We start from the raw sequence: 27,324 nt of genomic DNA on the forward strand, positions 1-27,324 counted from the left end.
AATTACACATTATCGAGTAAGCTCGTAAATGGAGATAATCTCGTTATATGTAAACATAGTATTAGATTTGTTATTTACAAACTTGCCCTACAATACGGAGCTAACTCATACACCACTGCACATGCAAAGTTTTTCAGCTTTTACCAACACATACGCAATAGTAACTTTTTGTAGTTAAATGGCAATCTCGGCAGTTAGAGTGGCAATTCATATGAAAAGAAAATTTGAAGTGAGTGAGTGCGTATTAATAATTTGTTACTGATATTATTTTATATTTATAGTAAATTTTCTTTTTACAGAGATGTACTATGGTTGACTGGATGCTGCAGCTTATTTTAACCCTAGAATGGTAAACATATTTTTTTGCTCTTTAATGGTAATCTTCGCCTATGAGGCGACTTTTATAAAAAACCCACATTTTACCCTTAAAAAAACAAAAATTTATTAAAACAAAAACAAAAACGTATATATTAATTGCTTGGTAATAAAAATTCATTTTTTAAATATCTTAAATATATTATTGGCAACATTTATAGATCACATATTTTATCAGTAGTATGAATAGATCTTTTACAAAAAATATATAAAAAATTAAAAAACAGTTTGAGATAAAAAAATAAACTTCAGTGTCTTGTAGACCTTATATCTAATTAACATATTAAAAAATAATATAAATCTTAAAACTTAAAATAAATTCTGCAAGACAAAATAAAGTTTGTGGGTTTTCCACCTACTTTTTCACATCACATTGCCAACAATTTGGTGATCTGTGCTCTAAGCAATAAGTTTTCTTGCATTTTGCGCAGAAATATTCGCATCATTTTCTTTAGCTAAATCAATATACTGCATGTCATCGTCGAAATCATCGACGTAAGTGAGATCAGCCACACTATCATCTGAATCGATATCTACACCCAAATCGTCATCAAGTTCACTTCCATCAAGCGATATCTCCTCCAGCCATTTGAGTAACTGCACATCAGGAGGAGCCATCTCTAAAAACTATAAAAATTATGCAAAAACTCAAAATTTTAGCAAAAAAACAAAACAAATGCGCAAACGAATATGTACAAAAAAAGTACCTTTATTGGTAAACTTCGCCTCAGAGGCGACACACGTATCTATATATAACCAACGCAACGTAGCAAAACAAAATACGTCTGTGCCCAAGCTCGTACAACACTCAACTGAGTTGGCACGAGCGCACGCCTTAATACGAGTGAACGATCAGGAAATATTGCAAAAAAAAAACTTCTTCGCCTCACAGGCGGTGTTTACCATTCTAGGGTTAAATGAATATAACTGCAGAAAATGGGCTCGGAAGGCAAATCGACCTGGAACGCACATCTGGTGCGTAAATGCAAAACTAAAAGGAGAAGCAGAACAAGGATTATGCCACTTTAGGCAGATGGGTGAGTTGATAATATCAAACCTTATATATGTATATACTAAACATAAAATCTTTTGTTAGAATATCCTTTTTTCTTTTTATTATCCTTTTCAGACATTTAAAAACTTCGGTGGAACTTCTAAAGATTAAGGTGGATACCAGAGACCTGCAGAAGTGCACCGCCACTCAAAATACACCGCGTGCTTACTCGCATATTTCTCATACTTGTGTATCAAAAACACTTAGCCAAATATGTCGCGGTGGTTTTAACACTCACAGAATTTTTCCACTTAGCTCAAAGCGGTTAAAAAAATACTTAACTCTCTTCTGCTTATTCATGTTATTACTTAAGCTGAGCGACAACACAAAAAAAGCGGTTTGAGTAAATGACATTCTCAAATTTTAGCAACTCTCTGAGTATTGAGTTCATTTAATACTTTTTTGTTCTTTGCACGCTCTTTTTGTGTGTTTTGTATGTGATTTACACGAGTGGCAGATCGAGCAGCCGAAGACGCTGTCATCCATGTGCTAAACCCCTGTAAGAAACAGCTGAAGGTCAAATGATCAACAAAACAATAATTAGTGTGTATATGCATGGACAAGAAACAATAATCGCTTTTTTCCAAAAGCAAACTTTGACTATATTAAAAAGGGATATGAATATTTCAATTTTACATACTAAAAATTGTTTTTATTCTAATTATCGTACGAACAGTCAAAAGGTTGACATTGTTCTTGCAGGGAATGTTCCACACTTGCGTCAGCATACATAAAACAACAAAAAAGTTTGCAGTTCTTAATAAGCAACGCACAAAAAACTGAAGCACGACAAAACAAGAATACACGAACAACAATACAATAGTAAACACTCAAGTACACGCGCTACTGGTGATGAGTGTGTCTTGCTTTTTCCTCAGTTGGTCTTGAGTATGATCACCACTTGTCAGTGAAAATCAAAAAGAAGAATGTGTAAAACAAATACAATTAATATGCAATAGCAAGTATACGACTGGCTCATTAGCTTCTCCACTCATAGTTCTTTGAGTAGATGTTAGCTCGCAATGCATGTCTATGAGTGTGAGTGGACACCGACATCGCTTTTGAAGCAAGTTTACTCTAAGTACGGAAATTAGGCACTCATGCAGTTCTCTGGTGGATACCCATATAGGAAGGTAGCTATACTTGGTATGGGTACGGGGAATCCTACCAGCAGTTCTTTAAGGCATACAACGGCAATCGCTCATCAATCGTACAATACAAATTCGAATTAGAATTCGACACATGATGGAAGCAGCACTCGTTGTCCTTTGCGTTGGGAAGTAACAAAAATCATGCACCTAGAAATACAACACAAAATATGCTACAACAACAGGTATTATTGAAACGAATTTAATTGCAAAACAAAAACAAAACAATAATTTTGATATTCTTATTATTTAATAGAGTTGGTATTAATATTCCCATGCTTATAATATTGGTGGATAATCGCCACATGGTGTAACAGGTATTTCAGCAACAACAAATAATACATGTGAATTTGAATATGTACAAAAGTCAAAATCGCACAACGCAACCTGCAAATAACAAGGTTTGTTCTACGAATATAGATATTTTAATTATTACTTACCAATTATACATATTTTTCAGGCATCGGATGATGTTCAACAAATTACATCTGACTTTTGGAGTAGCAGTTTCACTACTTATTTTCGACGTGCTAAATACAGAGTCTCCTATATTGCCCTAGATCTACACAATGGATAGTTAACATAATAACAGAGCTAGAAAAAACAAAAAACGCAGATGTTGCTTATCCTGCTTCTGATTTGACTATGCTGAACTTACTATTTATCATTTTCAATATTATGATGGTTAATTTATAAATTTTGAACGTAAGCAATAGCACTAAATTTATTAATCTAAATGTGATATATTGTTAAATTAGCATCTATGTATATACAAATGAATGTACGAATATTTGTAACAATCGTAATAGTAGTGAAATTTAATTTGTATTGTATAACAACACAAAAAAAACCATACTTAAAACTTTTGAGAAGTTGTAAATTATAAAAATTTAATAATTAATACTAACTTTATATGTGAAATAAATTTTGTCAATGTATAAATGATAGCCGTAAAAACGTTTGTAAAAATAAAAGATTACTTTCTACTGAAATGCTAATATTTAAAAATTATTCTATAATATTTATTAAAAGTGTAAAATACCATACTAATTTATAAATTTAAATACCTCATACAATAATAATAAAAAAAAAATAAAAATAATTTCAATTTTTAAACGAAAAACGGTGACCCAACAAATGACAAATACCTATGATTAAAGGGTTACCCTGAAAATGATAAATCGAACAGTCTCCACTGATATATGGCTGATTAAATAAAAAACTATTAAAAATTAGAGCAGAAAGACTTATGCAGGATTTGCACCTAGTTTTCGAGATAGTCGGCTTTAAAGATCAAAAAATCAAAAATTTCAACAAACAATTTCACGCACTTTAATACATTTTACGTTCTTTTTTCACTTCAAATATTTAAAATTATATTACTAACATTCAATAAAATTAAAATTTTACAATTATTTACATTTTTTTGAAGCAAAAATTCTTCTTCTTCTTAACTGGCGTAGAAACCGCTTACGCGGTTATAGCCGAGTCCACAACAGTGCGCCACGCATCTCTCCTTTTGGCGGTTCGGCGCCAATTGGTAATACCAAATGAAGACAGGTCCTTCTCCACCTGGTCCTTCCACCGGAGTGGAGGTCTCCCTCTTCCTCGGCTTCCACCAGCGGGTACTGCATCGAAAACTTTCAGAGCTGGGGCACTTTCATCCATTCGCACAACATGACCCAGCCAGCGTAGCCGCTGTCGTTTTATTCGCTGGACTATGTCTATGTCGTCGAACAACACATACAGCTCATCGTTCCATCGTCTGCGGTATTCGCCGTTGCCAATGTTTAAGGGACCGTAAATCTTCCGCAAAACCTTTCTCTCGAAAACTCCTAGTGCCGTCTCATCGGATGTTGACACCGTCCACGCTTCTGCACCATAAAGTAGGACGGGAATGATGAGGGACTTGTAGAGTTTAGTTTTTGTTCGTCGAGAGAGGACTTTACTTTTCAATTGCCTACTCAGTCCATAGTAGCACCTGTTGGCAAGAGTGATTCTGCGTTGGATTTCAAGGCTGACATTATTATCGGTGTTAATGTTGGTTCCTAGGTATACGAAATTATCTACAACTTCAAAGTTATGACTGTCAACAGTGACGTGGGAGCCAAGACGCGAATGCGCTGACTGTTTGTTTGATGACAGGAGATATTTCGTCTTGTCCTCGTTCACCACCAGACCCATTCGCTTCGCTTCCTTATCCAGGCGGGAAAAAGCAGAACTAACGGCGCGGGTGTTGTTTCCAATGATATCGATATCATCGGCGTACGCCAGTAGCTGTACACTCTTGTAGAAGATTGTACCTTCTCTATTTAGCTCTGCAGCTCTTATAATTTTCTCCAGCATCAAGTTAAAGAAGTCGCACGATAGCGAGTCACCTTGTCTGAAACCTCGTTTGGTATCGAACGGCTCGGAGAGGTCCTTCCCGATCCTGACGGAGCTTTTGGTGTTGCTCAACGTCAACTTACACAACCGTATTAGTTTTGCGGGGATACCAAATTCAGACATCGCGGCATAAAGGCAGCTGCTTTTCGTGCTGTCGAAAGCAGCTTTAAAGTCGACAAATAGATGGTGTGTGTCGATCCTTTTTTCACGGGTCTTCTCCAAGATTTGGCGCATGGTGAATATCTGGTCAGTTGTTGATTTTCCAGGTCTAAAGCCACACTGATAAGGTCCAATCAGTTTGTTGACGGTGGGCTTTAGTCTTTTACACAGTACGCTCGATAGAACCTTATAAGTGATGTTAAGGACGCTTATCCCACGTTAGTTGGCGCATATTGTGGGGTCTCCCTTTTTGTGGATTGGGCAGAGTACACTGAGATTCCAATCGTCGGGCATGCTTTCTTCCGACCATATTTCGCAAAGAAGCTGATGCATGCACCTTATCAGCTCTTCGCCGCCGTATTTGAATAGCTCGGCCGGCAATCCATCGGCCCCCGCCGCCTTGTTGTTCTTCAAGCGGGTAATTGTTATTCTAATTTCTTCACGGTCGGGCATTGGAACATCTGTTCCATCGTCGTCGATTGGGGAATCGGGTTCGCCATCTTTACCCCTGTCGGCCAGCTTGTCAAGCTCTTCATACTCACGCATTTCTGCCTCTTTCTTTCTTTTTCTGCAAATGCGTCTCGCTTCCCTCTTCAGCTCTCGGTATCTTTCCCATCCCGCTCGTGTTGCGGTCGATCGCAACATTGCGAGGTAGGCAGTCTGTTTTCTCTCCACTGCGAGACGACAATCCTCATCATACCAGCTGCTTTTTTGGCTTTTCCGAAAGCCAATGGTTTCGGTTGCAGCTGTACGTAAGGAGTTTGATATGCCGTCCCACAGCTCGCTTATACCGAGATGCTGATGAGTGCTCTCAGAGAGCAGGAGTGCAAGTCGAGTAGAAAATCGTTCGGCTGTCGGTTGTGATTGCAGCTTCTCGATGTCGAACCTTCCTTGTGTTTGTTGACGTGTGCGCTTTTCTACACAGAGGCGGGTGCGTATCTTAGCTGCTACAAGATAGTTGTCCGAGTCGATGTTGGGACCACGAAGCGTACGCACATCAAAAACACTGGAGACATGTCGTCCATCTATCACAACATGATCGATCTGGTTGCGAGTGATTCGATCCGGGGACAGCCAAGTAGCTTGATTGATTTTCTTATGCTGGTATCTAGTACTACAGATGACCATATTTCGGGCCCCGGCGAAGTCGATCAGCCTCAGACCGTTTGGTGATGTTTCGTCATGGAGGCTGAATTTTCCGACTGTTGTGCCAAAGACACCTTCTTTACCCACCCTAGCGTTGAAATCGCCAAGCACGATTTTGACATCGTGGCGGGGGCAGCGCTCATAGGTACGTTCTAGGCGCTCATAGAAGGTATCTTTGATCACTTCGTCTTTCTCTTCCGTCGGGGCGTGGGCGCAAATAAGCGATATGTTAAAGAACCTCGCTTTGGTGCGGATTGTGGCTAGACGTTCATCCACCGGAGTGAATGCCAGGACTCGACGACGGAGTCTCTCTCCCACCACGAATCCCACACCGAATTTGCGCTCCTTTATATGGCCGCTGTAGTAGATGTCACAAGGACCCACCTTCTTCCGTCCTTGTCCCGTCCATCGCATTTCTTGGATTGCGGTGATGTCAGCCTTTACTCTTACGAGGACATCAACCAGCTGGGCAGAGGCACCTTCCCAATTAAGGGTCCGGACATTCCAGGTGCATCCCTTAAATCATAGTCCTTTATACGTTTGCCGTGGTCGTCATCAAAAGGGGGGTTTCTCATCCGAGGCCTGTGTTTCTTATTCACTGGTTATTCGTTTTTATGTGGTGGGTCCCAAGCCCTACGCACAACCGCATAAGCGGGATTCGCCTTCTCACTTTAGCTCGCTTCCAGACGGATGTCTGTTGGCTACCCAGAGGATACTTGGTCTAAGACCGGAAGTTGTGAGCTGCTTGAGCCACATGTAAAAGAATCGTTCCTGACCACTCCCAAGTGAATGGCAGTCAGAAACTTTCCTCACTTACGTGAACTTCTACATATGACTCCATCCTCCAAAATTACTTATTTTAAAAATCACACACTCACTCTCGTGTGATTTCTTTAACCTTATGCTGGAGAAAATAATACGAGCTGCAGAGCTAAATAGAGAAGGTACAATCTTCTATAAGAGTGTACAGCTACTGGCGTTCGCCGATGATGTCGATATCATTGGAAACAACACACGCGCCGTTAGTTCTGCTTTTTCCAGACTGGATAAGGAAGCGAAGCGTATGGGTCTGGTGGTGAACGAGGACAAGACGAAATATCTCCTGTCGTCAAACAAACAGTCAGCGCATTCGCGTCTTGGCTCCCACGTCACTGTTGACAGTCATAACTTTGAAGTTGTAGATAATTTCGTCTACCTGGGAACCAGCATTAACAGCTATAACAATGTCAGCCTGGAAATCACTCTTGCCAACATGTGCTACTATGGACTAAGTAGGCAATTAGTAGGCAAAGTAAAGTCCTCTCTCGACGAACAAAAACCAAACTCTACAAGTCTCTCATCATTCCCGTCCTACTTTACGGTGCAGAAGCGTGGACGATGTCAACATCCGATGAGTTTTCGAGAGAAAGGTTTTGCGGAAGATTTATGGTCCCTTAAAACTTGGCAACGGTGAATTCCGCAGACGATGGAACGATGAGCTGTATGTGTTATTCGACGACATAGACATAGTCCAGCGAATAAAAAGACAGCGGCTACGCTGGCTAGGTCATGTTGTTGTTCGAATGGATGAAAGTTTTCCAGCTCTGAAAGTATTCGATGCAGTACCCGCTGGTGGAAGCCGAGGAAGAGGGAGACCTCCACTCCGATGGAAGGACCAGGTGGAGAGGGACCTGGCTTCGCTTGGTATAACCAATTGGCGCCAAACTGCCAGAAGGAGGGATACGTGGCGCGCTGTTGTGGACTCGGCTATAACCGCGTAAGCGGTGTCTACGCCAGTCAAGAAGAAGAAGAATCCCCGGAATACTGCCACAAGTCACCTGAACTAACAGCTGAACATAACAGCTGAACTATTAAAAAATGCCAGTGAACTATATTTTAATAGAATTCACCACCTACTTACCCTAATATGGGAGCAAGATTTTGCCTAAAGATTGGAATGCATCCCTTATAAAACCAAGAAAAAACCTTCTGTAGCAACTATCGTGGTATATCGCTTCTCAACACAACGTACAAAATATTCTCATGAGTACTTAACAACAGACTCATAAACTATGCTGAAAAAATATTACCCGAATACCAAAGCGGCTTTCGACCAGGTAGATCAACATCAGACCAAATCTTCTCCATCAAGCAAGCAGTGGAAATGTTAAGCTCATAACATCGATTTATACTTGCTGTTCATTGATTTCAAACAAGCATTCGATACAATAGATAGATTGACTATTCCTGCAGTATTTAAAAAATGTGAATTTTAAGAAAAATTAGTCAGAATACTAGCAATGACGCTGCATAATACTGAATCTAAAGTAATGATACAAGATCGTACATCGAAAGCTTTTACCATTCAATCCGGTGTACGCCAGGATACACTCTCTTCAACAATTTTCAATTTGTTATTATGCTGCACAATAGATGAATTGTGCGACGCCAAGCATACTAGCCATATTTTGAACAGAACCACTCAAATATATGCATACGCTGACGACATTGCTATTGCAAGCCATAATAAAAATGCGCTTCTAACCACTTTTTCTGAAATTGAAGCGGCAGCATCAAAAATTGGATTGAAAATCAGTGAAAAGAAAACAAAATATATGCTTATGTCCATAGCAAAATACGCCCAAACACTAACAAGGATTAAACTTGGAAAATGTGAGTTTGAAGCGGTAAGCACTTGGCTACACCTCTTTCACCTGATACCCCGATTATACCGATCGGAATTGTCTAACCGCGACCGCCAAAGTAAGTGGAACGTTGCCATTTAAAGTTACAAATTACAGAAATTACAATAAGCAAATATCTAACATATACTAAATACATAACTTACATAAGTTATTAGATTTAGCCGTATTCTATTGCTCTTCATCTCTGAGAATTTAACACATTTAGACACATTCACAATGTAAAAATGTCTCAAAGTACTACTTTTAACAAAAAGGATAAAACAAATATTTTTTTAAATGATTTTAACTTAAACAGCTATTATTAAATTTATTGATTGTATTGTTTAAAAAATACGTGAGGTACGGATAAAAATCAGAGAAATCTTCAACATATGTATCGTTCCTCAAAGAAACTCTCATTTTTGTTGTTAACTGATTCCACACATAACACCATAGATTTGAGGCAAGCGTTTATTTCGTCGGCAGCAGTTGATCTTAGAATTACTGGCAGCCTTCAAAACATATCGAGTTATTGCGTATATTTTTCAGTGTTCGGTTTTGTTGTTCCAATGCACGATTCTGCGAAATTCTGCATACGTCCCATTGCGGAGGGTTGATTCTTCTAACAATGTGGTTTTTATTCCAGAAGACATCAGCTGCAATGTTGGATCTCGCATGAACATTGGCTTAAACTAATGACATGAGGAATGTCTTTCTAGTTCTCCCTGGGCATCCAGGAAATATAAACCATATAATCCTTCATCAATTAACTTCATTAATGTATCATTAACTTCTTTTATTCATATTTATATTCATGTACTTTACACGGAAACTTGATTAGCTTGAGTAGCACATAGTAAAATTACAGAACTGATTGAAAATTATACCCCAGATCATATTAATGGGAAGAATACTATAAAAATGGCAATTTTAATTGTTTTATCAGATGAGAACTCATTGATATATACATATATGTATGTAGTTAAAATTCCCGCGTATGTATTTTTAAGAACATATTAAACCACAAGGCTTTATTTTTATAAGTTCATTTCACACAGTTATTCCCATGACGAGACAAAATTTGTTGAAATTGAGCGATAGATGAAACGAAATTAAACATTTAAGAGTATCATGCAGTCATTCGAGTTTATGTTAATAAAAAGCAGAGATAAAGAGATCTACAACTCTCATCTCATTGGAAGTGAGAGCGCAATATTAAATTTCAAAACCTCCTCAACTTTGACAGTTGAATATGTTAGGATGTTTTGATGTTTAGCGATTGGAAAGACAGGAACGGTCAGATTGAAATGATGCTACAAAAATATTACAACAGATAAATTAAATTAAATTTAAATAGATACTTTTTATATTAAACATTCAGTATATAATAGTTTTTAACCGTAAAAAATGTATTTTAATTTAAATGCCCAAAAAAAGTTAATTTTAAGGCGCTCTCACACTGGAAAAAGTTGGACATGCCTTTATCCCTGATAAAAAGTATGTCAGAAAACTAAGCCCGTATAAAGTTGCAATAGTAAGTCCAAAGACATAATACTTTCCACACTTCGGTGTGACGAACGTTAATAAGCCGGGCAAACAGCGTCTAGTTTATGATATCGCCACCATTCTCAACGGTCGTAAAATGAAGAGTTACGTTCTAAAAGGTCCTAAACAATATCAGCCAATGCCGATGGTACTATATAATTTTCGTAAAGATATGTTTCAACAAATTTTGATAAGACAAGGAGATAGATGTGATCAGAAATTTCTTTAGAGGAATGGTGGTAACAAAATCCCTACTGGAATAAATATGAAATGTTAATGATCAGCCAAATACTCAAATTTTTCATTGAGGAACCAGGCGTTATCATTGGACATAAATGACCTTCAATGAGAGAACTATGAAGTAGTAACGCAAAGCTACTGGTACACGAATCGTGGCGTTACGAACTGTGCTGGGATAAACCTTTGTTTAAGCCTATACAACAAGAGTGGGATAAATGACGAAGTCAGTTAAAAAATGTTTTGAACTTTCGTCAATATTTTGCCTGTGGACCACTAGCCGACCCCAGCTAGATACTTATCTTCGTAGATGCCAGAGAATATGTATGTATTTGCTGCATTAGCTTATTGGAGAGCAGTATATTGGGATATTAAAACCAATAACAAGTCCTCGAGTAGAACTACAGGCAGCAGTTTTGGGGACGCGGCGACTAGAAACCGTCATCAAAGAATATATCACGACTCACGTTAGATATCATCACAGTAGAATGTGGCTGGCGAAGCAACCAGACCGCCCTATTTCGAACTGGTTAAATAGACCATAACTTCTAAAGGAAAGAGAGCACGACTTATTTATAATTTTTTTAATGAGTTTTTTACCTTAATCCTGTTAGGCAATCAATGAAAAATTGTGCTAGATATTGAAAATTATTTATTCATTAGAAACTGTAGAGAAGATATTTGAGTAAATTCCAAATTATTATTGGCATTAAACAAAAATTAATTATTTACATATAGTAAAATGATATTTACGTTATACATACATATTCATAATATTTAATTTATTTTGAAACGTGGATGAGTTAAAGTGATTTGATTTTAATAATAACATCTAATGTTATCCATAAGATATTTTCAATCAGGTAACATTTAGATTAATTGTTTGTCTAACCACCTCCGCCGCCGCCTGACAGTTCGTCTTCATACTGCTTACGGAAGCAATCACCTACTGGGAAGAAGTCCCAACTTCTCTGTTGATACATATTCCATACATAAGTTTCCTGACCGGTATATTCTGTATCAGGTTTGTTGATTAGATGCATCAAGAAGAACATGTAATTTGCAAGATTATGCTCCTTTTGCACGTGTGTATCAAAACCGTGGGGAACTATATCAAAGAATTCTTTTCCCATTCCACATATGAAACAATTTGATTCCATATTTTCTCTAACCGATTCAAGTTGGTCACGTAGCTCTCCAAAAGCATCAATAATCAAACCTTGAATAATGGCTAAAAGTATAATAATAACGAAAAAGAAGAATGTGATGTCAAAAATAATGCGATAAACTTCGTAGTCATCCCCATCGGGATCTCCAATTTCATCACCGATTCCACCTCCTGCACGCACGCCTTTGTATAAATGGAATACAAAACAAGTCAGCATATCATGACATTTTTTATCGACCTCATCATCTTCTTCTTGTATGTAAAATTTGCGGAAAAAGTTGAAAGCAATTACTGTATAAATGTATACTACAATTGTTAGGAGCATTACAGTAAGAACAAGTTGTTTGCCATTGTGAGTGACCGATTGTAAAATGGTGCGAAGAGTTTTGAATCCAACGGCTACATCGAGTAAATGGGCTGCGAAGAAAAAATTATTGAAGTTGCCCATTACTGAGAATGAGAAATACCATAGTGAGTAAAGGAAAGCGTTATCGGTAAATGTAACCCCTGCTTTCCATACTTGATAACGCCAATCTATATTCATTATGTACTTGATCAAACCACCTTCTTCACTCTCTTGGGCCATGAAAGCACTTTTTTCCATTCCAAGTAGATTCGAAATAGAATCGAAATCATAAGTTTCGCTGTACTTCTGTCTCACCTTCTTTTTCACGAACTTATCCCAATAGTTAACGGGGAATGATTTAGCAGAAATAACTAATTTGTCCCAGTGTGATTTAAAGTCATCATCTTCCGGTTGATCAGCAATGAAAAGACCATCAAATTCCAATCGACGAGCTATTTCTTTCTCTCTCTTGAAAATTGCCAAAGGTACTTTCAAATGGTAGTAAGCAATTAGCATTGCGAGGGAGACTAAACTATGTAAAAAGGCAGCAATCCGTAAAACGTGAGCCATATAGAAGAAATCTTCGTCAACATGTACAAGTTCCGGTAAATCTTCTTCATCGCCTCCGCCATCACCGGAACTATCTCCTGAACCTCCACCAAAACCAGATGCTGATAGACTGCTACCAGATCCAGAACCAAGAATAAGTTCGTCATCACCGGAAGCCTCTTCGTCATCGCCAAAAGATGTCACTTTATAGAAGAGTAACATAAAATTTATGCTGAAAGCTAACACCAAAGCAACATATTTAAGGTTATAAAAGTTGCGTGCAAGGAAACTAACGGCACGATGTGCATACTGAGCAAAGTCAATTTGATTAACCGCTGGTGTTTCTTGGGCAGTTGCTGAAGATTTTTTCTTAGCTTCAGCTTCAATTGAAGCCATAGCTGCTTCTTGAGCCTTTTGTGCTTCTTGTCGCTCTTGTGCTGCTTTCTTCGCCGCTTCTCCACCTAGCAAGTCAACTATTGATATTGGTTCTTGAAGTTGATACTGTTCACTCTCTATTGCTTGATCAGCAGTTGTTCCCCCTTCTTCTGGGCTTGATTCACCCGTTTCTTCTAATGAGGAGTTACCACTACCACCGGGTGATTCACGAACTGTTACTTTATATTGACCATTTTCTTCCTTGTTTAGTTCAAGTCCAAAAGCTTGTACTGGTCCAGGCGGTTCTTCAATCGGTAATGGTGGTAACATCTTACCAAATGTTTCCTCTTCTACTGGTGGAGCCTCGATTTCTTCAGGCGCTGGTCCACGCATCAAGTTCATAAGAATTCCGAAAATGTAACGAACAACACAGAAATTCCCATAGCCCGTGTAATAGAACATATAAAATATCATTTTGAAGAATCCAATTATTAGCTCTGGAACCGACTTAGTTTGCATTACCCCAATTTGATGTTTGATATTTGATGGACTTAGAATATGCACTATGAACTTAAGACCATCTTTGATGGCCTGCATGGTCCGGCGTATGGGATCACGTGCGGCGCGTTCTTCCTCTTCTTCGCTCATATAGGAACTGTAGGCAGTATCTCGCTTTACATTACCACCACCATCGTCTGTCGCCATTAACCCAGAAGCATGTGTCATTTCAAAAATAGCATCTTCACAGAAATTAACGAATGCCTCTAATTTCTCTTTGTCACCACCTTCAGTGACTATTGAGTAGAAGAATGCTCTCTTGGATTCTTTAATTTGAGGTTTTTCCCATTGTTCAATATTTGAGTCTTTTATTTCAAAATATACGCGCTCAATACGTTTGGAACTGCCTAAAATCTCAATACGACCAAGGAAAGGTTCAAAATAGTTCAGCACCGATCCAGCTGTCTCTAAGAAACGTGCTAAACGCGGCTCATTTGGCATATGCTCACTTAGATTTGTCAACAATACAGCTAAATTAAAGCCAATTTCTTTGGATGGCTCATGGAAGCGATCAACGAAATCGCCATAGTCAATTTTGCCTTCGTGGTTTCGTTCACAGCACGCCAAAAGAAAGTCCATTTCATCTCTGTTTAAGTTGTAAAGAAAAAATTATTTAAATAAATGAGGTAATTCCTTTTAATAATTTAAATTCTACTAACGGAGTGTAATTCTTAGATTGCTCCATTTTGTCCCTGAAATCCTTTGGAGTCACCCAGCCCTCATTTTTTATGTCGATTTCCGCAAAACTCGGAGATTCAATCAAATCTTTCAATTTCAAAAACATGTCGAAGTATTTTAGAATTAATTCTACGTTCCCTGCCGATTCGACCAATGTATCCACCATCTGTTTTCCAATTGTACCTGTAATGAATTGAATAGTTTATTTCTATGCTTATAGATAATCCGAAAATTTTGCAGAAATTAATATATGAGAGTGAAACTTGAAATTTCCGAATACCAATTTTCCGATAAAAAAAACTCGTTAAAACTTTTATGTTTGTTTTAACTTTCATATATAAAGGATAGACGTACCTGCATGGATTCACTTACCATTAACAACGTTTCCTTCAAGCATAGAAAGCATCATAGTAATCATGTCTTTCTGCAAATTAAGCAGCTCTTTTAGAAGGTCCACTTGACTTGAATGCTTTGACAATTTCTCTTGCATATGTGAGAAAAGGAACAGGAAACCGCCAACGGCGTCCCACAAACGTGAATGCGCTAAAGCTTGTTGATTCAATGTGCATGGACCTTGAATAACCTCAGTCAATGTGTTAAACACTTGACTTGCCACACCAATCGCTTTGAAGAAATTAGCCTTTCCAGCCGGATCTATGATCTCCTTACTAGAGTAGTGCCAATAGAAATCCATTATAGACTCTTGTAAACGTAGTAAGTAATCCACTGTACAGATTACCACATTGACTGTAGTTGTGTTGCCTGCCTGTGTCCGCAAATAGTTCTGCCAATCTACGGATATATTCAGTTTCCAACATTACAAACGATAATTATTTTTTGGAATATGATATACTTACCTAGGTTGTGACCTTCGCAGGTCAATTGAATGAATCGAAATAGAGCACAAGTGAATTCAGCATCATGCATGTTTTTCTCTCCAGCAGCGCCTTCCGAACCCACACCAAGACCTGCACCCGCACTTGGAATGTACTCTTTGTTGCAAAAATGTTTGATTGTGTGTTTAGGTTTGGGACGTAGGGACATGCGAGGTATTGTTTTTGGTTTATTCGCCAAATCATAAACCAAGGCCAGGACGAAGGTATAATTGGGTAAATATACAACAGATGCGCGTGTCGTTTACAAAATATTATAACAACAAACAATAATGTAAGTACTATACATATAATACGATGTGACGAAAGGTTAAAATAAGTAAGTAGTTTTCTGCTCACATTGCATTAATATAATATAATAATATGTCTAAGTAAAAGGACTAGCAATTCGTAGAAGAGAGGAGAAAACCCAATATACATACATAGTTATAAATTGCTCCCGAAAAGGTCACAGCGTAGGGAGTTCAAACAATTTATTAAATAAATTGAAATATGTCGAATATTTTTAGAGCGCAACTTAATGCTATAAATTCATACTTTGTAATTTTTTCTAGTGTATACTTGTATGTGAAAACTGTCAATCGAATTATGTTAAAACACTCTGTAACTCTTAATGAGACGTATAAGGGTCGATTGAAAGTCATACATATTGTCTCTTTCAACTTCTGAAAGATACTTCAACAATTTTACCAATGGTAGACTTTTCTGTCTCTAAAACAATGACAGTGCGCAAAATACTGTCACTGTTACTGAAAATTTAAAGTACTTTTAAATTAGGAAAAAATTAGTAATAATAATTGTATCTAACTATTTTTTTTAAATTAATCTTATATAAAACTAGTAAACCCGGGCACGCTTTGCTGTGAATAATTTATATACATATATATATATATTTTTTTTTTATTTTTTTATACATTTAAATTATTACGTAGGAATATAGTTATAAAATGTATAGTTTGTATTAAAATTCATATATTTATATGATATTCGTCCTGTCCTTGTCAAAATATTAGAGGATATTGAAGTGTGTCAAATGAGCGATGTAGATCTGAAATAATGCTGAGAGTATTGTCCTGCTGTGTGATTTTTATTGATCGATTTTCAACAGGATCGCCAACCATTACGTCACACAAAAAACACTTGCTCAAACAAATTTTTTTCCACAAAAACAAATTCAAATTTAAAAAAATACAATCAACTACACGTATATAAACAAACACCTGCCGCAATGTAAAAAATTTCAAAAGCCAGCTATGATATGCACCCACAAACCAACAAATGAGAAAATATACATACAATCGTAAATATATTCAAACACTTGCGGTAATGTAAAAATATACAAAGCCAACTACAGAAAAAGTATACACGTACTGACAAATTTTATCTACACACAAAACATATATTGAAAATGAAATATTTTTATGAAAAAAACACACATATATACACACACGTATAAATGAATACACAAATGCATAAATATGTATCCAAAAGCGCTAGAAAACTAAGACAAACCACAAACTAACGTACAAATATTCAAATGAATGTACTCGCATCCAAATAATATAAACTTCAAACAACGCATTTTCATTTAATGTTTTTAGCAAGAGGCAGCTTTTGTTATGACAGCCTAAATCCATGAAAATTTAGAAATAAATGTAGCGCCATCTATTGTAACATAGCGCACTTAGCGCCACCAACTGGTGGATAGCTCTTTGCTAATAATAAACAAATAATTTGCAATAAATAAATAATGCGACTATAAGGAGAGTTATAAACTATCCTATCTTTCAAGTTGGACCAAACTGCACACAGTGTTAAAAATTTCATTAAAATCGGTTCAGTAGTTTAGGAGTCCATCGAAAACAAACAACGTGACACGTGATTTTTATATATTAAGATATAAAAAAAAATCATAAGTCAGTAAAAAGTTTACTTATGTATGTTTGCACATCTGTGTAAGTAAATTAAAAAATTGAGGAATTTGGAAAGGTTTATGCAGGGAAGGGGTTCTGTACTCAATATTAGATAAGTATAGTAGTAGATGTATGTATTTTTACAATAGGGTATCCCGTATATGACAAGTATTTAATTTGTTTGTTGGCTCAATTTGTTCTACAATTGTTATGAAATATTTTATTTACCGTTTAATAAGCAAAAAAGTAATTTATATTGGTTGAAATAAAAATAATCCACATAAAGCGAGACTAAATATTTCTATATTATTATCTAAACCGAGACTGTCTATACCTATACTCTTTAGCAAGCAAGTTATTTTAATAAGGCTAAGTATGCTCGCCAGCTATAGTTGATTAGTTTATCTTAATCTGATATCTAAGATGAGTTCATACATCGATACACGAATTCACCTGATAATGGACATTGATTTTTTACAAACTACTTTTTATAATAAAATATTGCAGAAATCACGAAATATTTAATTTAATTTTAACAAATTGCATATATGTATAGCACTTGCTGAGCCAGAAATTAGTCATGATAAAATGCATATGTATGTAATTTTCTAAAGTTATTTTTTTAATTTACTTTAAAGCTTTATGTAAATTCCGTATATGAGGCATTCTCTGGAAAAAAAGCCACTTGAAAAAAGTTCTTTACTTTCTTTGGCAATGATATATCTTATAGTATATGTAAAACCTAAAATAAAACATATGGTGTTAGGTCTGTGTAACGCGGGGTTGCCATACTGTAAGGGGCCAAAGTTTTTTGAAAAAAAATTTTCGAACCGCCATAACTTTAAAACTAATGAACAGATTTTAAAACTCCATTTGACTTTTTTGTACAGAATTTCTCAAACGTCTAATCGGTAGAAAATAGAAATAAATACAATACAAAAATTTTCTATATATATATTTTTTCTATATATGAGGCATTCTTTGGAAAAAAGCCACTTGTGCATTTATTATTTCTGTATGACAACGCTGTATATATTAACCACAATCAACAGGGTTACTGTTATTTTAATAAGGAAAGAAGTTGATATATTATACAGAAATAATTGGGGGTTTGATTTTTAGTTAATATAAACAGCGCTATATATATATAGTCTTTGGAAAGGAAATAGTTGAGCCACAAAATTATTAGATTATTATGCAAAATATGGAATACCCTAATGACTTTTTATTTAATATACCACTATATGTATGTATATATACATATATAGATACAAGGTTTTCATTTACATACCTTCTGCCTTTGTGTTGCGTTCAAATGCATCCAGATCTAGTACACTACAAGAATTCATGAGACCTGCAATAGATGTAAAGAAGCCCACATCCTTTTTCTCCTTCAGATGATTCAACATTCCCATTTGAATGTCTATATTACCACCGCGGAGTATTGCTATACCCAAGTTTAATGTGGTCATCACCATTTCAGAAGGAACACCTTTTGATGCGGATATATGAAGCAGTACCATTTCCGCAACGCCACGATTTGAGAGTCGCGCTTGATGGAAAAGGAGTTTCTGTTTTTCCATTTCTTGTTCCTGTAATTGATTGAATTTCAATTTTACTCTCAATTAAATACCAAAAAAATAGAGAATTTATCTCATATGTTCTTACATAAGTATGACTTATTACCGCTAATTTGGGAATTGTGCGCTTTAGTTAGCAGCATGCCAAAGTTAAAATTGTTCTTAGTGAATAATGTGTACGCATACAATATTAGTAATAATGACCAAATTTAGTAATATGCCGACTTACATGTATACTTGCTCCTTCCTCACCACCCTCGCCGACACCTTCTTCATCACCGCCCTCTTCTTCTTCCTCTCCACAAGACTTGGCAGCGATTTGTGCATAAGACATATAGAGTAAATCTTCTTGCAAAGCTCCACTTCGTTCGGTCATCGCACCACGACAAAAAGTAGTTACAAGCTGTGTGAGCGGATCTGGCTTACCTTCAGACTCTTCCTCTTCTTTTTTGGATTTTTCCGATTCTTCAAACGTTTGCGTCAAGTCTTCAATCATTATCTCTTGACCTACGTTCTCTTCTTGCAACCATTGCTCATAGTACGATCGGGCAAAAATGTTACAGGCACGATGTCTAATATGAGAGTAGATTTAACAATTTGAGTATTTTTTCTTACAAAAGCGTATAATTTATAAACTAAAGAATTGCCATAACGTTTGTGGTAATTACTGAATATATGAAATTATCGGGCGATTGATTTCATTTTTGCAAACAGATTTATGGCACTTCTCTAGTTTGGTCTTAAGGTAAGAAAAGTTCATGCATTCAGTTAATAAAGTTAGTTCTTTGAAGGCACACAAAAGAAAATTTAATTTCAGGGAGCTTCCAATACATATGTAAGCAGACATGTTTCTATGAATATTTGGTACATTTGCATGAAAACTTAATACTCTCTGTAAAAGTAAAATGTTCCAAATAATTTTTTCGATTCTTTTTTGGGAAATTAACAACAGGTGGAAGTGTACCTGCTCATGCGATAGAGATGTTTAGCGCGCAAGCTGGATATGACTGCCTGGCGTCGGGCCAATGTAATTTTCGAATTCCAACGTTTACTTCTTGGCTTAGGACGTGATGCCTAGGAAGGAATTAAGGACACAATACACGGTATCAGCTAGTTAAAGCATTGCAAAGAGTATGCATCATACATACATACATTTGAGATTGAGATTAGTACGGAAAAAATATTAGTAAAAACAGAAAGATTGAATAAATATACATAGAAGAACATGGACATAATGAATTTACCACATAATGAACTGAAAGTAATGTAAGCAAGAAATTTATGACATTTAAAGACATTAGGTCAACAACACTACGGCTTTCATCTACGGGTAATGTGACTGTTAGTGTATTGAGCAAGCGAATATTGTTCTCGTTTGGTAAAAACCTGGGTAGAGAATGCAGAGATGTCTGACGGAAACATGCAATAACGGCACGTTTCCTTTGTATGGATACAACACTCCTGTAGACGTTCTTGCTTTGTTGTTGGGGATGGTCAATCTGTATATGTTGCGAGTTTCACCATCATCAGTGTTTCAATAAATTTGAGTAATGCCAAATCAGGGCAAATCAATTTTTCGTGTGTTGTTGATGTCGTTTCGCGAATGTGTGAAAAAGTAATAAAAATAATTATAAAATAAAATTATAATAATGATATTAAAAAAGTGTAATAATGTTTCAAGAGAAAATAAACAGTTTATTATTGATTTTAAATCCAGTAATCCGTTTGGTTAACTATCAAATAAAGATGAAAATATATCTTCCTTACCATGTGTAATCCGAAAAGCACTTTGGCCATGGCTACTATACGGTCAACTGTTTCTTGCGTCTTGTCCTTGCCCTTATCATTTTGATTTGAAGCCTTTTCCAATGCTTGCTCATCTGCGAGCTCTTCCCTCTTTCCCAACTTTGAGTACAAATAGTGTTGCCATGACATTTCATCTGAAGGATCTAATTTGTCAGGAAGTGTTAACTGATTTCGAGCAAATTCTATAACATCGTATTCTTGCATTTTTTTCAAGTAACGATCTTTGCAATGCTGTACCAGTTCCTGCTCTCTTCCAGCAAACAAATTTAGGCCAACTGGTAGCAAACGTTTCAGACAAGCTACCATAAGACTCGCCTGTACTTCCTTATCTTTGTCTCTCTTTTTATCTCTGTTCTTCTTCTTCTTTTTAACTTTACCACCTGTTACGGGTGCACCTTCAGTAATTGCAGATCGTCTTGTCGCTGTTGGCATAATCAGCGCCATATTGTCAATTTCATTAGTCGAAATGAAGTTTTGCTCTTCCTTAAGGAAGTATTGACTCTTCGACCATATGTTAAATATTTCAGCTACATGATTGTATAAATCTTCTGCTTCAGGGATATTGTCTTTAAGCCAGTGATTACGTTGCAAATCAACATATTTGATTAAAAGCGGATAAAATGAATAGATGTCGCGAACAAGTAGTTGCCAGTCTTCTTGCAATTGAGTTTCAACTTGAGAAGTGTCATCTGTGGCCGATTTAATAAAACCACGCATGCTCTCTTCCTTATGAAACATATTTTCTGTTCGTTTTTTCACACGTTCGGCGAGTGGCAAAAATGGATCCTTTAGCAACTCTTCAGAAGTGTTTATAATTATTTGTTGTGTATATGCAGCGATTCTCGTCATCCAAGGGGCATTATCATTACCAATATTCTTTTTAATCATCTTCAAAACGTTGCGGAGAAGTGAGTTCATATGATCGGCCGTTACCATGGTCACGTGATTGCCACTGGTAGGGCTAACATTATCCGGACCTTGTGCCCACCAAAACGGCAGATAAGAGCATAGTAAAGGCAAAATAACGTCTATTATGTGCGGTGCATCGTTGTATGTTTTTTCTGATTCAACAAACATATCAACTTCTCCCAGAATAGTTTCCAAATTTGGCATACAGCTTTCCATTCGCACCATTATATCTTGAGCTTCCAATGAGTGGTCTGCAATGCGATTGAGCAGCGAATATTGATTGTGCTTATTGAGATGTGGTTCTAAGAAAGCGACTGGAAAACAAGAGCTAAATGCCCCCAAGCACGATCCGAGTGCGGGTCGATGCCGCTCAATTTCGGTTTTCAAATACTTTCGGTCATGTGTAAGTGTTCCATCAGTTCCGAGGTGATATAATGCCGCTAATATTTTGTACGAAGCTACTTGTATTTCGTCCAACAGGAGATCACTACCGTAATCGCATGCAGCTAGATGATCGAACATAGCAGTCAATGCTGGCAGTACCACTTGATTTACATAGCTCAACGAAGTAGATGTCTTTAAATGTGTGCCTCGAAGATAACTGTACTTGCCCTCTTGTAAATTAAGAATCGTATTACCCAGATCATCAGCCGTTTGATTAAAGAACGTTAGCATTGATGTCCTTATAAACTCTGGACAGTTTTTGACCAAAGTCTTTGCATCTATACCCTTTACTAATACTTGAAGACATCTCACTGTGATTCGCACATCTGGTCCAAAGGCACTGAGGCGATTACGAAGAAGTGATGCCAATTTGCAAAATATAGATGCCACCATTTCCTTTTCCTTCAGAGAAGCCGCGCCTGTAATGTTTGTTGCCGTTGCCATTGCAACAAAATAATTGCGATGCGTAGAAAAGTATTTTTCCATTAATGGAAGTACAACTTTTGAAAAGAATTTGATGTCACGCGAAGCCGTTTTAAATGATGAACGTCGGCTAAACGTGGTCGATGGCTTAAGTAGCTTCATGTTAATTGTAGCGCGATCCAAGTATTGAATTAATTTTTCTAGTAGCGAATATGAAAATCGAAGTTCCACTGCAGCTTGTGTGGCTCCTCCTTCCCCTTCTGTAACTCCACCTTTAGACGGCCTACAAACACATGGAATGGAATCAAGTTTTAGTTTTTTTAGTCAAGATATCATTAAATACTCACTTGTGTAGTTTGTAGCCTTGATATTGCATGTACTTTAAGAACTCTTGTGATCGCTCACGGTCTTTACGCTTTTCCTTATCCGTTAATAAATCATAAGGAACCAATTGGGGATGAATTACACCACCGCAAGAGTTCAGCTCCTCTTTCTTTTTCTTTGCCCATATGTCATGAGAATTCTCGGCTAAACGTTCTGCCATATTCTGCATTTCTCTACTTAATGTTAGATTTGTCATATCTACCGGATGTGGATTATAGTTGAACGGACTGCTTTCACTCTGAAAATCGTTCTGCTTTTAAGAATATTACCATAATGCAAAAACGAGGATATTTGAGTTGGGTGGAGTTTCGAGCCAATTGTATGTAATTTGGATAGAAGGAGATTTGTGATTGTTAAGTAATCAATGAGTTAATAGGATAATTTAAGACTACGTAGACAGAAATATACATACGATTTGTGGTTTGGATTGACGACGGGTAGATCCCCGATGATTTAGTGGAGCATCGATATCTGATTGTTCAATACGCCAACCAATAGAAACCAATGCTTTCAGACATTCCCTTACCGGATCTCGATAGCGTTCACGTTCCTTCCAAAGCCAAAGCATAAGCATTAAAAAAAGGGAAATCCATTAAAATTTAAAAAAATAGAAACAAATTAAAAAACTAATGTAAAAGTTAATAATATATAATATAACTTTTATAAGAAAACAATGTTATTTACATACGTAATCACTTAACATGTTGTACGGCTTCAGACGAGGGTGTTTTCGATCGTTATCCGAACGTATTTCACCGTAGGTCCAACCACTTTCTAAACGTCTACTAGCCCAGGCATCATGGTAATGCTCACTGAATTTCTGAACCAGTGTTTCGAGGTCGTTGTTCAATTGTACTTGCTCTGTATCAATAGGTTGGGGATCATATTGTGGTTGATCCGGAGCTCCCGATTGCCGACCGTAGTAGTCTTCATCAGTATTTTTCGATAAACTGTAATCAGGCGGCAATGCGCATCCAATTGCAATCAAACAAGGTAATGCTTTTCCAAATAATTCCGGATCATAGTCCATATTACTGAGGGAATCGAAAATATTTGAGAATAGAAGCATCGTTAGGCGTTTTTCTTCATCCGACGATGCGCCATATGAACCTTGGCCTTGAGATGAACCATAATATTTTGCACAACGATCAAAGTGAAGAGTGAGCAGCTAAGAGTAATATTCGAAATAGATTAAAGACGATGGTTTTTAATGTCATTATTGCAGTTTGCAACTAGTTGGGCATTTGGACTGATTTCAATGATACCTTTTAAATTTACTAAATTTTTATTGAATACATTAAAGTTTAAATCAATGGATATGAAATCAATCAAATATATTAAATGCAGTGCCTTAACTGTGTCTACCTAGTTGCAAACATGTTTACTATTCAATATTTATCCAACGTACCCTTAAAGCCACTGTAGTATATTCAGACAATTTGGAGACATCCACTGTCAACTTGCGCAATAGCTTTAATAACATCGCAGGTTGCATCTGGGATGTAAGAGCCACCAAGAAATCCGATACAGCCTCTCTCTGGCCCTTTGTTAGCATACGATTCTTTGACAGCCGATATACAGTGTGCAAGGTTGCATCCAAAAGGCTGGCATAGTTTTCGGCTTCATTGTAAAATTTCGAATGTTTTATAAGTAATGGTAATATAGAATTACCAATATAACGATTCATCGAAAGGGCCATGTCACTTTCAGAACCATCACTCTTATCAAGAATAGTGGCTGTTCGTAAATCAGGTAAGAATGCATCTTCCAGTAAACGATAGAATAAATCTTGAGTTTCTATACCATATACTCGTTCCAGAAATAGAACAATACTTTGTTTATTGTTTGGTAGAAGTCCAGACGGCATATCTGATTTTGGCCTATCTTCTCCTGGTGCTGTTTGTGTCAAAGTGAATTTCAAACTAAGAACACCTTGAAGATCCTCCAGTGGTACCAATGATCTCAAAATAGCTCTAGCTCTAAGCGATTCATTTTTTCCTTGTTCAATGACAGAAGCATCTGGAGCACATCTTCCAAGCAGGTCAACAAGAGTACAATAAAAATTTAGGATCGCTGCACCAGTGTCTATATAGTCTTCATCCTCTTCTCCTTCAGGTAATGGATGGGTGAAGTTTAAACCAGCAATTGTGCCTTCGGCCTCATCTTGCATATTGCATCGATCAGAAATACGTTCTGACATACGGTTTGCTTCCACTATTGCGCGGAATAAACCTTCCCCTTCTCCTCTAAGAGCCGGTCCTAAACATTCTGGACGGCGGATAAGAAGACGAATGACAAGGTTCGCGTTCTCTTCGACGCTCTCCCCGTTTACCCATACACAATATCTAAGGAAATCCAAATAACGTTCGCCTTCCACTGGATCCCATCCAAGGTCTGGATAGCCTTTTTCAACTAGCTCTGAATTGCTTTGTAATCCACATCTTGACAAATAAACAGCAATTTTTTCCAAGTAATGTTCTCTTAATGCTAGAGCCAATTCAGTATTTTCCATCAAGCTAGAATATGCCACATCTAATGGAGTTGAACCACGTAAGCTGGGTCTTGCCAAAAGGATATTAGCGTTGTCTAATAAGAAATCAAAATGATCGAACATGGCCTTCTGATTTTGACGGCCTGTGCGACAAAAGTAACAAAGGAAGCGACAGCAACCAACCACCATTTCATGAGAGGTGTCCTTTTCTTTTGGAGGTGCACCTTCTACACCTTCCGTCTGCGGTGGTGCGTCACTTTGTGCTTGCGCACGTCTACCTAATGTATTCATCATAACTGCCATTACATTCTCATGGATCCTTAAAATTCGTATAAGATCGGGATGTTGAAAGAATGTAGCATTATTTACCAATTTCCACAGACGCTTTCTCATAAGCTCTTCCTCTTCTTGACTCATTTGTACTGGAAGCAAAGCTCGAATTTGACTTAAACCTACCCACATCTCAGCTACGTCATCTCTAGCTCTATTATTAATAACATAAGTTTTACCAAGAGCTCGTACCAGTTCGCCTACGGTATCGTACTGGCGGACTAGTAAACTGAACATCTCACGTACAAGCTTCGGATTTTCTATTTGGGATTCTTCAGCCCAACTCACAATTGTTTTTATTAATACTTTTCGGAAAACTTCTTCAGGAGTTTTCTTCTCTGGTTCCTCAATTTCCTTTGGGCCTTCCTCAAGTTCTTTAACTGCATTTATAAAATTATAAATTTTTGTAATTGGTCCCGTTTTAACTTCTTCAATTGCAATACAATCGACTTCATCAGGTTCTTGCAGTGCATTAAGAGATACCTTTTTCATAAGGCTATCATGAAAATCATACAATCGGCTTCTTAAATCTAAGCCACATGTACAATTTTCTTGATCTTCTGGCTCAAGATTTTTAAAGCACAGTATTTGATTCATCTGCTCTCGAGGTGGACAACGAAATTCTTTAGTCTTCTTTGCAGCCACGGCACTTGGGAGATCTGACTGTTTTATTTCAATGTAACGTCGAAGCTGATCGCCTTGCAAATCACCGACAAAATCATGAGAAAACGATATAATACTTTCAACCCTATGCCGTAGTTGAATATCGTAAAGGTGATGAAGTAGGTAGCACATTTGAAGTTTAGCTCCTTCGGCCATTTTCATAGTCAACAGCCCTTTGCGATGTTCATCTTTGCCGTCTGTGAAATATGGATGCTATATAATGTATATAAACAGTTTGCAGGTTCCCAAACCTTTTACGAATGTGATATCCCATGTTTCAGGATCAACCATTATGAGTAGCTTCTGTACATCCTCATCGGTAAGCACACCAACTAATAAGAGTCGGTCAGTAAGTTTAATAAGTGGGCTAAGAAAAATCAAATCAAATGCTATATCATATTAATGCAACTTTTTAATGCAAATTATTCTCTACTTACAGGAATAGATTCTCATTAGTCCAACCAATTGGATCTCGGTTGTGAACTTGATTTACTTCGACAGCTTCTTTTAAAGCCTCCATTACAAACTCCCTTACTACTTCAAGGGGAAATTTGGGAGAGTACAGTTGGTCGATGTTGGGTATTGGTTCACTGGAAACACTTGGTAAACTAGATGTATGGCTATATACAGGGGGTCTTCATAACCAATTTGTGCGAATGTGGATGTGATTTTTTATTGCATATATATCATATAGAGCGTGAAAAACACAGGAACGATGTTCATATGGACATACATACATAAGTGTATATTTAAATACATACGTATATACATATGTATATTTAATATATGCAAGTGCAAAAGATCGTAGTGCAAAGGTCCATGAAAGAAGGGAAAAAACAATATAGAACAATTTTGGGATTTTGTGTTAAGAGTTTAAAAATATAGATAGGCTGTTGATTAAAATATAAGATACATATGTAGGTCTACAAAAAAAACTCTCTTATTTGCACTAAATAATTAAAGTATATACTTATACATACATATTTTCGAAATGGTAAAATATTAAAAGACAAATTATTGAAGAAACCCAAGCTTTTGCAGCAAATTTGAAGAATTAGAAAATTTTAGATTTTTTTTTTTTTTTTTTTTTTTTATTTTGCCA

At 36.8% G+C, this 27,324-nt stretch overlaps 1 protein-coding gene and 1 long non-coding RNA gene across 20 annotated transcripts in view; one reads left to right on the plus strand and one right to left on the minus strand.

The window, feature by feature from the left end:
- The first annotated feature begins 1,286 nt into the window (after positions 1-1,286).
- On the plus strand, positions 1,287-3,585 carry LOC105219356 (uncharacterized). The gene is made up of 4 exons (XR_852158.3): positions 1,287-1,412; positions 1,472-2,762; positions 2,834-2,978; positions 3,038-3,585. It is a non-coding gene; the product is annotated as an uncharacterized LOC105219356 (long non-coding RNA).
- A 7,762-nt stretch (positions 3,586-11,347) lies between these two features.
- Positions 11,348-27,324, minus strand: part of LOC105219357 (ryanodine receptor) — a 54,433-nt gene continuing 38,456 nt past the window's right edge. For 2 of the 19 annotated variants that reach the window (XM_054235246.1, XM_029045016.2), the window contains exons 19-32: positions 26,660-26,812; positions 26,474-26,589; positions 24,147-26,419; positions 23,427-23,906; positions 23,151-23,288; positions 22,702-22,976; positions 20,540-22,637; positions 20,159-20,271; positions 19,002-19,344; positions 18,484-18,784; positions 15,244-15,354; positions 14,759-15,178; positions 14,368-14,569; positions 11,348-14,294 (exon numbers count right to left, since the gene is read on the minus strand). In XM_054235246.1, the coding sequence (XP_054091221.1) occupies positions 11,600-14,294; positions 14,368-14,569; positions 14,759-15,178; positions 15,244-15,354; positions 18,484-18,784; positions 19,002-19,344; positions 20,159-20,271; positions 20,540-22,637; positions 22,702-22,976; positions 23,151-23,288; positions 23,427-23,906; positions 24,147-26,419; positions 26,474-26,589; positions 26,660-26,812 (9,718 nt within the window). In that variant the 3' untranslated portion in view covers positions 11,348-11,599. Of the gene's footprint in view, positions 14,295-14,367; positions 14,570-14,758; positions 15,179-15,243; positions 15,379-18,483; positions 18,785-19,001; positions 19,345-19,736; positions 19,847-20,158; positions 20,272-20,539; positions 22,638-22,701; positions 22,989-23,150; positions 23,289-23,426; positions 23,907-24,146; positions 26,420-26,473; positions 26,590-26,659; positions 26,858-27,324 lie in introns of all 19 variants that reach the window. The other 17 variants (XM_029045013.2, XM_029045014.2, XM_054235243.1 and 14 more) reach the window with 13 other exon arrangements.

The sequence above is a fragment of the Zeugodacus cucurbitae genome, chromosome 6 (assembly GCF_028554725.1).
Source record: "Zeugodacus cucurbitae isolate PBARC_wt_2022May chromosome 6, idZeuCucr1.2, whole genome shotgun sequence".
Classification (NCBI taxonomy): domain Eukaryota; kingdom Metazoa; phylum Arthropoda; class Insecta; order Diptera; family Tephritidae; genus Zeugodacus; species Zeugodacus cucurbitae.